General features: G+C 38.4%; 1 protein-coding gene across 1 annotated transcript; it reads right to left on the bottom strand.

Moving 5' to 3' along the window:
* Positions 1–4549: 4549 nt before the first annotated feature.
* Positions 4550–12575, bottom strand: paip1 (poly(A) binding protein interacting protein 1). Its single transcript, XM_051423029.1, has 11 exons — positions 12182–12575; positions 10646–10797; positions 10339–10533; positions 9432–9544; positions 9052–9163; positions 7574–7699; positions 7376–7482; positions 6980–7097; positions 6813–6867; positions 6224–6302; positions 4550–5672 (listed from the first exon to the last, which is right to left on the bottom strand). The coding sequence occupies exons 1-11, from the start codon at positions 12375–12377 to the stop codon at positions 5582–5584; spliced, it is 1344 nt and encodes a 447-aa protein (XP_051278989.1). The 5' UTR covers positions 12378–12575; the 3' UTR covers positions 4550–5581.
* Between the last annotated feature and the right edge of the window lie 151 nt (positions 12576–12726).

Below are 12726 nucleotides of genomic sequence, written 5' to 3'. Positions count from 1 at the left end.
ACACAGGGTGCCATTGCTTTGAAAGGCTGCTGTTGTCCTACCAGACTGACACTCACCAATCACAGCCTAATTACCTCCCCTTGACTTGGACACAACAGAGACTGTTGATGACAGTCAGAGCTAAAGAGCACAGCAGCAGTTTTTGAGTCTTAAGACTGAAATATTTGACTGAACTCTCATATATAGGGTGTATATTACATAATTATTTGGTCTAATTAGATGAAACTTATTCCATATTACCCTACCATTTCTCTTACAGTTTCATTGTAACTGTCTTGGTGCTTCTGTGTCTTTCTTTCTTAGACCAATGAATGTACTGCCTAATAACAAAGATACGTTAAACATCATTAACATCAGCTCCACCCTTCCAAATATGTCACATCAAACCTTAAATCATAGTTCTGAACATAGGCGTACCCTATAAGTTGCCAAACTTTATGCTTCCATATTAAACAACCACAAAAAATAATTAAAGGCTTACACTCAAACTTCTCTGTTTAATATGAGGCCTGCGAGGAGTTGTGAAGCAAACCTTGTTCAGATGCCATTGTAACTTAACTCATTTTGGCTGATCTGTTCGGTCACCTTGCAGTAAATGATCTGTATCAGACTTCAGTGTCCAGATACACCGTAGTCTTTGGGGAAGTAGGTAGGCCACAGACCCATGATCCTCACTGGTGTTGATTCACCAGTGGTGGGGAAGCCCCGGAAAAAAAGTATGCTCAACCTCATTCAGAAACCCCTATGCCTCCACTCCTTTTGTGCAGTCATGATTCTTGTGTAAGTCATCTGGTGAGCCGGAGCACCTTGAGAATTCCAAATGAGCAAGGTTAAGCATTTGTTTGGAAGTGACGCGGAACAATTCCGGGAAAAGGCTGGCCTTCTTTCTTTCTTTCTTTCTTTCTTTCTTTCTTTCTTTCTTTTCTGATATTTGTGTTTACAAGACTTGTTTTGAAAACTGGACAATTCACTTTTCACAGAAGTGAGGAGAGCAAGAGGATACTGCTTTCTCTAACAGTCCCAAGAGTTTTAGACAATTCATGCTGAACAGTCTAAGGAAGGAACTTGAAACAGCAAAGCTCATGGTCTTTTTTCCTGTCAGGCCCCGACATAATAGAGCAGTGTGTGCACGTCATTAAAAAAATCCCCACTGAAGCACATCATGAATCATCTGATGTCGGCCTGGATATTTGAAAACCATTTATAATCACAGGACAAGCTTTTGTCATTGTAAAAGAAGTGCATTTCTCACTTGCCTCTTTTGGCATCTTGTCTTTTAAATTGTTTTGGTTTTACTGTATTTTCCATCCAACACAATAGTGGTGGATTCAATTTATTTTGTGGTGCTCACAGAACTGAACAATTCAAAATATTAACCAGCAACACGTGTACAACATGTCTCCCTGTTACTCTGGATGATCCATACAAAACAATTTTCATAAGAACTACTTTCCACCAGAGAAATAGTCTCTATGTAAACTGTATATTTATATTTTACAGATATTCATGTTAATATCCATTCTCTGTGCTGTATGTTTCAGTATTATTCAGATCATTTCAGACATTAGTGAACCTGTGGATCACATGCCGAGTTCCTGTGTCCTGGAGAATGCAGCAAATGTTCCCTCCTGGATGCCCCTTTGGTAGATAAAACATGACAAAGTGCCCTCTAAGGTGTGTTTCACCCGACTGCATCACGACTTTATGTGCAATGGTGTCCTCTTTATTTTTTTCAACCCAGCTGCTCAAACAACCACCACTGATTTCAGATGTATCATTCACCATGGACACAACAAATGTAATGGCCAATGCAAACATAGAATCATTTTCCCAATTCAAAAACATTCCAGCACCACATCCATTGCCTCTCTGATGAAGAGAAAACATTCCCAAACACTTCTTCCATCTCAGGCTCCATCTCAGATGATTCAGAGTCACAGATTTTGTCACCAGAGCTTTCAGACAGATATTCTCCCAGGAGGAAAAACACAGCTTTTTTTTAGCGCTTTTGTTAGTTATTTCTGTTTTAAAACCTCATTATACAATATGCAGAGACATGATACAGTCACTCACAGATATAGTTCTGGGTGAGTGGACTGTAACATGGAGCTAATCCCTCTTTCACACCCATCTGCTGACCAATGGGAATCTAAGGCCCTGGTTTTCCCTGTTGCATTGTGAGCCAGACAGTCACATCCAGCAGGCTCAGAGGGGCTCACGAGTCAATGACTGCACACAGACATGGTTGTAATGTGACTTGTGAGTGAAGTTACTGTCCTGTCACAAGATGACAGAATCTTTTATTAGATTTGTACAGGTGTATTTCCAACGATCCTCAAGTGAAGAATGCAGTTTATTTGTAAATGTGAGCAAAATGATGCCCTTGTTGAGTTGGCAGCCAGTGGTTTGCAGATATGATATCAGCCATGTGCAATGTGCTTCCTCAGCATCCTCCTTATGGATGACACACACATACAGCATGCACTTGAATGCTAATAAACATCATTCCTGTTTTCCCAAATAAGGAAAGAACAGAAACATATAACATTTACAGCAGAACAATTTGCAATGATCATTCCTGGGTTTAAATAAAAGCCACAACTGCTTGTTGACATTAAATTGGAGACAGACTTGTGGGAGAGCGGTCTTTCGTCCACAGTAGGAAAAAGTGGCACATGCTGTTGACGTAAACTCTGTGAGGCATTGTATTCTAAAATACAGTGAAACAATATACTAAAAACACAATAGCTTTAATTTAAATATGATGGGACAACCACATCAAAGCTTGTTACCTAGCTTCAAGTGATTTTTATTTTTGACACCTGGTGTGTGAGAGAGGGGGGTGACACGCAGCAAAGGTCCCAAATAAGGCTGGAACCAGGATTGTTGTGGTTATATGGCATGCATCTTAAGTCACTGGGTCAACTGGATGCTGCAGTTTACTGTACCCCTCACAGACATGAAAGAAACATAGACCGTGTCAAGAGTTACAAAGCACAAAAGCGATTTTATTGTGGTTCGAAAAATAGCTGTGTTGTGTCATTGAGGTTAGGGCAATGTCATTATATGACTGTTTGTCATTTTCCTCTAAACTCAGGCAACCACTAAGAATTTTCAAGGCCATTTTGAACACACGATAAGTTTCTGACATGGCAACAAAGACACTCCTTATCTTTTCTTTAGGCTAGAGGGAAAAGGTCTGTATGAACCAAGGGAAGGGCAGACTCTTGCATTCTCTTGGACTAGTTGAAAAATATAAAAGGGAATTATGATTAAAATATGAACATGTGGTAATAAGAAAGACCAGCCACTGACCTCCACCTACATGATGTGACTATATTAGCTGGAAGAGTATGGTATTGCATCAAGTGTTGCGTGCAAGTTAATCTGTTCACCCACTATAAACTCATTCAGTTCAAAGCCTGCAAACTGGGGTACAGTATACAGAAAACGTAAAACCAAAATAGCATGTGTAACTAAAAAAATGTTTTCAATGATTAAAAACATTATAGATTCATTAAGAACAAGAAAATCACAAACTATAAAACTATATACTATACTAATACTACTAAACTATAATAAAAATTATTATAATACATTTATTTTAACAACATTAACCAATATTACAGTTTAGATTTTTAGATTATTGGGGCTAAAGCTGTTTTTATTTGTGTCTCCAATCCCTGTATATCTGCACTCATATTGTATAGGATGACTCACTCGAATGTAAGCAACTAAATTGTATTGTTTTATGTTTAATTATCAACATTAACTACATATATTCTAATTATTATTGTTTATAATAAACCAGATAAATCAAGGGCTGATTAATGGACAAAACAATAGCTAACAGGCCCTGTTGACAATCTGAAATCTGTGAATGAAATCAGCCCTCTCATTCATGTACTAGTCAATTGTAAATTAGCAAGCCAGAGTATCTTTGCACAAATCTTCCAATACTGTAACTGCATGATGTAGAATACACATTTTAGAGCTTTGCTGTCCTAACAGCAATGACTCATCAGTGACAATCAGCTGTAATTTGATCATAAATGAGGTGAGGTTTGTCTGGGCCCTATTTGATCAGCAGTGTTGCACAGACACAAAGTCACCAGATGATGGCAGAGTTTGTTTCTGGTTAGTAAATATTACTGTTTTCATTGCATAGCAGAGAGAGGTAGAGTAGGACAGGTTACCTTCAAATAAAATCTAATGTTTATCCAGTGTTTTCATGAGTCATAAATGATGTGCCTTTTCTTTGCAAAGAACCGAGGGACTAATTTAGTTTTCAGAAATGTGTCTTAATAGGTAACATCTATACAAAGGGTCATAGCATAAAGAGTAAATTAATTGGGATTTGATTTAACTTTACATGGTGAGTTTTCATTGACAAACCAGTGTTAAAGGAACAAAAATACACTAAATTCAAATGTCTTCTGTTGTACCTAATAAACTAGAAACTTGGTGTAACTGTGCCTACAGAATGGACCTCAATGTATATCTCCATTCATTTCAAAAAGGTGCAAACACAAATGTAGCAAATAAAATCTCACATTATAAAGAATTTATTGCAGGCAAACAATACCATAAATAATATTTACAAACTATAAAACAACATTCCTTTTTATGGGTTCCATGGATTGGGGGTAAACAGTCTTTCAGTCTTGGATAAGAATGAATACTTTTTGCAGTTGCACTGACCGCTTCTAACTGCAAAATGTGTAGATATTTAAAGCTACATTCAGGAAATAAACTGTATTCAGATGCCCTGCATTCTCAGAATTTTGAATCATTTACCTAAAATTTCTTAAAATGTTGACTTTAACCACAGAAAGATTTAAAAAAAAGGGTTTGTCTATATTCCCAGTTTGTGACTGAATTTACAGCAAGTATTGAATTTTCCAAACTGCACAGCCTTTCACAGTTCCTGACCACTTAGGTTCACTGCAGCCAGTTTAACAGATGAATAGCCTTGAATATAGTGTTTCATATTGGCAACCTGACAAGAGACACAAGTTAACAATGGTGGAGATAAAGGCTGTATATATGCATTGTATATAGATAGGTATGTAGTAAAACAACCATCTCACCCATCCACGGTACATTTCACATTAAGATTATGCATCTCTGTTGAATGATTTATATTTTTTGGCCTGCGGTTTAGGCATGGGGCATTAATTAGTATTGAACAACCAATGCACACATTTGATGAAACTTATCTGCATTTCAGAAATTAACTCTTTAAAAAAATCCACAGCACACCATTTCCTCTTGGCATCCAGTTTACGCGTAAAGGAAAAAACTTTCTGAAAGAATTCAAAACAAGAGAGAACTTCCCTGTTAATACCTTAATGTTTCAAACAATTATCCCGTTGATTGTCCCCATTTTCTAATCAACACTGACTGAAAAAGGTGTCAGAAGTGCAACTATGAACAGCTTTTTGTTAAAATGCTTGTTTGCAGTAAAATAAATGTTTGAACCTATCTGATGCTAGTTTCCTTCGCCTTTCAATAATCCAGCAACTTGAGTGGGAAAGGTACAGTATATGCCTTTTGAGTCTCACAGATTCTCACTCTCACGTCATTGTTGTCGTTTCCTCTCTGATTCTAAACAAAAATTCTCAAAAGCTTCTTCCATCTCAGGCTCCATCTCATCTTCAGAGTCTTCATATCTGTGAACAAAACAACATGAATGATTTAGAACCGCAACCTTTACTTTTTAGATCTTTAAGACAAATGTGTTACTGAAACTTATATTAACAAACCCTACAAAATGTTGATGCAATTTCCATTTACATGACACACAAAAACACTAGCTCACAGACACCACTCTGAGAGAGAGGACAGGCTGAGATAAGCCCTCTTTCACACCCAACTGCTGACTACACTGAATCTGAGGCCATGGGTGACCCTGTTGCATTGTGGGCCAGTCAAAAAAATTCAAACTCAGGGGCCCACAGGTGGTCATATGATCTGTGTGAAGCCACCATTCAGTCACATGACTGAAGATGTGCCAGCGCAGTGGTACTGTTGAACTTTTTATTCTGAAGGTCATGCAGGTCAATGTGCCACCTGTGGTACCAGTGAATCTACGACGCACATCTGTTAATGGTATCCATAGCAACAAGCATCAACAGGTCCCCTAGTGAAACAGGTGACTGTGTCCTAAAAAAAGGCATACATGACCCATCCAAATTGTTTTATCCCTATGATATGTACTTACATTTCATTTCCATTTTCTCCATAAACATCATGGAAATAGTCCTGCCTGTCCATGATCTCTTGATATTTCTCAGCATATTCTGTAAAAGCAGAAAGACCGACATTCAAGCACAAAAGCAAGACAGTTTAAAATGTTTTTCATTTAAATAAGGACTTATTCAATGACAATGAATCAAGTGAAGGTTTAAAAAGGTATTTGCAGCTGAAATAAAGTGTGTTCTATTCTCCATTATTTCCTTACGAGCATATTTTGTACTAACATTTAAAAAGGGAACAGTAGCTGTGTAATTGGGTGACATTTAAGAACAATGTTTTAACCATTACTGATTCATTCCAGTTCAAATCAATTCAACTCAATTTAGTATATGTATATAACTAGATATAATCATAGGAAAATAAAAGAATGAAGAATTATTAAGCCTTGACATTTTTTTGTCTTCTAGCCTTTTTATTATGTCCCTTCCAAGACCTGTGATTGATCTTGCATGACCCCGTCACCTGAGATTGACTGAACAGAGCTGACAGCCCAGCCTAGACAGCAAAGCCATGTTGCCCTCTCATCTACCATGAACAGATTTACACAGCCTCACCTGGGTCTGCTGCTGTAAATGGAGTTCCATCTTCTGTGTAGAACGTAGGTTCATTCTGAGAGGGGGATAAACACAAATCCATAACCAATAGAAATACAGAGAAAAATGTACAATAAAAAAAAAAAAAAAAAAAAAAAAACAGGGCATGTGGTACAGTTGACACTCACCATAAAGTAGTTGGGGTCATTGTCTGGTGTGGCGTTGCTGGCTGCTGCAGCAGCACGGACTCTGCCCCAGTCACTAGATCTTAACTCCACTAGTTTCAGAAGCATCTGTCTGACATCCCTTAGGAGAAAAATGCTTATATCAGAAAGTTTCCAGAAAGTTTATGGCAGGCTTTTGAATGACGGTACATGTTCTTGATGCTGCGTGTGTATGTTAAAAAGCTTAAACTCTTTAGTCCATGTTGGTTGTTACACAAAAACAATCTCATTGGAAACTGGAAAAGGCAGGCACTTTCAAAAAAAACTTGGCAGATGATTGGTTGAACCATTTGTCTATCAGCGCCTATCACAGGCGAGCTTCAATCAAACAGATCAACAAATTATTATTAATATACACACCTGCTGCAGGTAGCATCCAGTAGAATAGTTTCTATTCTTTGGATCAGTTTTTCCATGTGTTGTTTCCCACTGTCTTTCCACGCATCATCCAAGACAGAGCCTGTCAGCTGTATATTTAAAATCAATCGCATTAACTCTCTAAACAATAGAACTGCTTTCAATACAAATCTGTAAACGTATTCAATTGAGATATAAAACCTTAAGCAGTTTGACAGCACAGATGAGATTTGCATCCACAGGATTATCAAACAGACTGTTCATCAGGTCATTCAGAGCAGACAGGAGGATATCTGCTCGATTAGGAGGTCTTTTCCCACTCTTTACCTAAACAAACAAAACAGATATCAACAGATGTAAAAGTTGAAGGCATGTTGAGTAGTCTTCTTGTGTTGGTGGCTTATGAACTCAACTTGCAAAGTTGTTGAGTTCTCCTCATCTGAGATCTACGACGTATGTAAAAGGTGGTTGCCAAGTGCTTGCTCATGGTGGTACTGTTGGGTCTCTGTAAATAATTTTATAAAAAGGAGTACGGTCTAGACCTGCTCTATTTGAAAAGTGTCCTGAGATAAGCCCTATACAAATAAAACTGAATTAAATTGAATTGATTGGCTTGTGAACTACAGTACAGACCACAGTACAGCACCAGCAGCAGCAGACATCCTATACACCACGTTATGGAAATACATAACCATAAAACATTTTGTTTTTTATATGAAAAATTTGCAAGCACACTCAATTCCAGTGAAGTGTTTCCCTTAGTGCCACTAGGACATCATGGAAGCCCTCCCAACAAGATCCTAACCTGCAGCAAGAACCACCTGTGAGGCTAGATGCAAGGCAAGGTATGGTTTAAATAATTGTGTGATTCCAAAAAGGAAGTCAATATTGTGTTGTGCTAATTGATTTGCAACAACTTCAGGTTGTGCTAACTCCCTCCCTCGCAGCAAATTTAGAAAATGTATCAGAAACCTGCAAAAGACAGTAGCTGTAGAGGACGTGGCCTTGACACTGAGACAGACTGACCACAGCAGTGTGGCAGAAACAGCGAGCTAGTAGTCAGAGCTAGAAAGCAGCTGCAGGCAGAATCTCCACAGAGAGAGTCCACTGGAGCCAGTCACTTGAAGCATTTTGACGTTGTTTGTAAAAGTTTATGTGTGGTACCGGTGTTGTAGCAGAGTTAACGGGTCGGAGAGGCCAACTCTCCAGTATATGTGTGTGTCTGTGGGGGGACTGTCAGTGCGTGGAATCACGGTAATCAGAGCAGTCAGGTGGTGTTTCTACACCCGTCCAAACCACTGAGCCAGAATACAAAAATATTCAGTAGAAGGTTAGCAAAAACTAGCATCATCAATATACATTTGAAAATTAGTGCAACAGTTTCACACTCAAAGCACCCGCTGGGGGAGTTGGGCTGTCCTCCTCTGAGGGTTGCAACACTGTTTTTTGTTTTTTCTTGGGGGGGGTTATATTAAATGTTGTGATTTCATAAATTTGGTAATAAAGTCAATTAATTATTAATTATTAACACCCGCATTTATGTTTCATCACAGTATATATTTATATAATTCAGTTTACAGCTCAAAAAACACATGTACGGTGGAAAACCCCTTTAAATGCATGCATTTACACAACTTTAGGAATGATAATATAGTGCTGTCTTAAAGACAATCTTTTACCTCCAGGTTAAGATAGAGCTCTCCCAAAAAGAGCACAAACGAGTGGAGTTTCTTCTGAGCTTCTGCATCTCCTCGAACAGCTACATCCCTCTGTTCAAACTCTTTTCGACATCTACAGAACACAACAATCTTTCTGTTTAATGGCAATTTGACAGAACAATTACATTTTACATTGCTTTTCATATTGATCTTAGTATTGTAACAGTTAAAATATTTCTGCTTCGACTACAGCTTAAGAACATTTTCTAGCATCTTATGAAAAACTCACCCTTTTTAATTAATAATTTGAAAATGATATTGAATAAAACAGTTAAGGAGATTTTTGTCTTGAGAGCTTGTCTACTTGTGATATGGACTCAACAAAAACTTAATTAAATCACCTTTGCAGGAGCAGCTGACGAAAGTTTCCACTTGGTGGGCTGATAGTGAGATGATGGGACAAGTAGTTGCACAGCCTGGCACCCGTGTAAGCAAAGTTTGGAATGGCAGTAGACTGCAATGAAAAGAAAACTTAATACCCAGTGGATTACCTTATACCAGTGGTTCCCAACCTTTTTCCTAAGGGGAGCCCTTTTTCTGTCATTAAGTAAACTGATGGTGCCTGCCTCAGTGACACATTTTATGTATATTTCATATTATATTCAACAATAACAGTAGAGACCTGTACAATAAACACAAATAGAGAACCCAATAACTGCATAAGTTTGTGTAAAACAAGAGATTTGGATGAATTTTAAGCTAATTATTTCCTGTGAATATGGATCAGATATCAGTTTTCCTGATATTTTTATACAATTCTCTGTCTGCATTATGTATTTTTTATTTCTCACAATCATACATTTTGAAAAATTCTGTGTTTACTCCTGATATTACTTGGTTAGTTTGGTTGTTTTCTAATGCGGGATGAGGCTGTTTATCAGGGAGTGAAGTCTCTGAATATAGCTTCAGGTCTTCAAAGTTTAAATCTTATCTTAAATAATAATAATCTAAACTTAAAAACAACTATTTAATTTGGTTTTCTGCACATAAATTAATTAAATACTGAGATATAGGCCTACAGTGTATATATTTTAATTTATCCTACACTCCTTAAAATCAAGACCCCCCCGTGAAGCTTTGGTGATTCCTAGTGGAGGTCCCGAGCCCCAGGTTGGAAACCACTGCCTTATACAATTATGTGTATTGTCAACATTTATATTTCCTGTGTATGCAGTGTTTAGAGGTGTCTCGTTATCTAATATTTATACAAAAATCCAAATGAGGACTGAATGTGCCCATTCTCCAAACCTGTGTGTATATCAGTTCGACCAGCTCAAGCAACAGCTCTTCAGTAGTAACCCAGGAATTGATAACGCTAGTTATGTATTCAATATCCGACTCAAAGGACCCCGGCGAAGAGCTCAGGTGGCCAAGGAATTCTGTGACCATATCCGCCAAGGTCGGTTCACCGTAATAGCTTTCGTCATCATAATAAGCAGGGTCCTATACAAAAATCACAATAAAAACATGAACAAAGGAGAACTTTTTAATGCTGATGCAAAACAACAGTGACATATAAAATTAGTGAATTTTTAGTTAGTAAAATTCCTCTTACTTCATAAGGGTTCATTCCAGAGGGGACAAACTCTGGGGCACTGGCTGAAAGCTTTGAAGACTTGACCACAGAATCAACTTCATTACACCTTCTAGAGGCAGACGTACTGTTGGCATTTGCACTTTGTTGGGGTTTGCTTTGTCTTTTAAAATCTGAAGGAAGAGGAAGAAGAAACATGTTCTTAGTCTTTGTCATATGCGACATAACTCATTCATATTCATTCACTTATTTCCTAGAACAGCAAACTTTAATCAAACAGAAGTAAATTTTACTTTAGGACCATTTTTCAGCCATAGATTTGGTTTACCTGCAAAATCTAAGACATTGTCTGCACTTGGTACATCCACAGTAAACAATATTCAATACTACAACAGCATTGTCCTGCAGTTGCATAATACTTTTAACTACAACGCTTCAGTGAGTACTAAAAATTTCATGTAGGACTAATTTTGGCAAGCGTGTGTGTGTGTGTGTGTGTGTGTGTGTGCTTTCCCCCGTGCTGCAACTCAGGCATGTGTGTTACAGACTGTGATGGCTGATGGGATAAAGGAACTCCTGCAACTGGGGGGCCCCAAAGACGTCAACCAGTATAGCTTTTCCACACCAGAACCACACATCCGACTCCAACTTACTGTTTAATGTCATACATCTAAAAGGACACTCCACATCAGCCCAGTGGAGCAATAAATGTGGTTGGTCTGTTATCCTAGAAATTTGCATTGGATGATGCGGGACTGTAATGATTGAGTGCTATGAAAAAATTTGTTTTTCAGAAGCAACTACCATTTCCATACATCTTCTGCACGTACTGGTTGATGCTGGTGTGATTAGTGAGACTTGTAATATAGCTACATGCTTATCAGATCTGCCTATGAAATGATTTGAACATGCTTTTATTAAAAATATATTTAACATTACGGCTGATACCGAAAAAAATAGTTTTTTAGTTTCATTGATGCATCTACACCATAAACTAGCTCACAGGTAACGTTACTTTACTATGTTACTTCCTAACACCAGCTACTTAACCAGATTTGTAAAGAGAACCAGTTCCTCCTCTTTGCTCTGCGTTGCTAACTTAACATAACAATAGGTTAGCTGGCGTTATAGTGAACGATAGCTCTATAAACTAAAGTTTTCACTGGGTAAGGCAGCCTAAACGGTGGCACGTCACTAGTCAACTTCGTGACATCTGAGCGGGAGCTTTATTTAGAGACCCTGTTCGCTCACATTAAATAACAATCCAACAGGTGCATGTCGCAACGCCAAAACACTAACGTTAGCTAACATTATGGCATTTAGCAGCTAGCTGGCTCAATACAGCGAGTAGCCTTACCCCCTTACGTTTCTCAGAGGAACTAACTTATATGTTGTGGTTAAATTACTGATAAACTCCAGCAAACGTGGTTTTGGCCTTCAGTGGCCATTTTCAGAAAGTGATATTTAGCTACCACTTAGATGAAATCGAATCTGAAAGTAGCTATAAGCTAACTTAGCTCAGCTATCGTTGATATTAGCTGGCTGACAGCTGCCTACCTCCACTAGCCACATCGCTGGCTGTGCTAATGTTGTTCTCGGCGAAAGGCGGGGATGTTCGCGGCTGCCTCAGCGGTTCCCTTTGGTTGAAAAGCGTGGCTTTGGTGTCACCGTCCCCGGTCACCACGAGTCCGGGGTCTGCTGGAAGATTTCGGGCTCTCCCTGCACCGGGAGCTCGGTCGAAATTCTCGTTCATGACTGCTGGTTTGTCAGCCTCGCCTCTCAAAGCAGCATCAGAAAAAGATGCAGAAATGCTGTTCACCGCGCTGACTGCTTTTTCTTTTGCGTTGCAGCGGTTGTTTGTGTTTTATCGCAGCAAAACACGCCCTATCTGTCTTTCATGGTGGCTATTTCTCTATCGGATAGTAATCACAGTATACACAACTACTTCGTCTTCTTCTGGTTTTAATGGCGGTTGACAAACGAGCTCATGGGTGCATTAGCGCCACCTACTGGACAGAAACATAACTATATTATCTCTATTATTGTTAAATAATTAATTACAAGAGTGTACTTTCCATGATTTCTTTCCAAGTAAATACTCC

This window comes from Dicentrarchus labrax, unplaced genomic scaffold (genome assembly GCF_905237075.1).
Source record: "Dicentrarchus labrax unplaced genomic scaffold, dlabrax2021, whole genome shotgun sequence".
NCBI lineage: Eukaryota > Metazoa > Chordata > Actinopteri > Moronidae > Dicentrarchus > Dicentrarchus labrax.
This window is presented reverse-complemented; position numbering and strand designations above follow the sequence as displayed.

Excerpts from the sequence above, each read along its gene's own strand:
- paip1 (XM_051423029.1), bottom strand. The coding sequence starts at position 12,377 with ATGAACGAGAATTTCGACCGAGCTCCCGGTGCAGGGAGAGCCCGAAAT. Across the intron at positions 9,164-9,431 it reads CGTCAGCTGCTCCTGCAAAG|ATGTCGAAAAGAGTTTGAAC; the intron begins GTGATTTAATTA and ends TGTGTTCTGTAG. Across the intron at positions 7,700-9,051 it reads AGCTCTATCTTAACCTGGAG|GTAAAGAGTGGGAAAAGACC; the intron begins GTAAAAGATTGT and ends TTGTTTGTTTAG.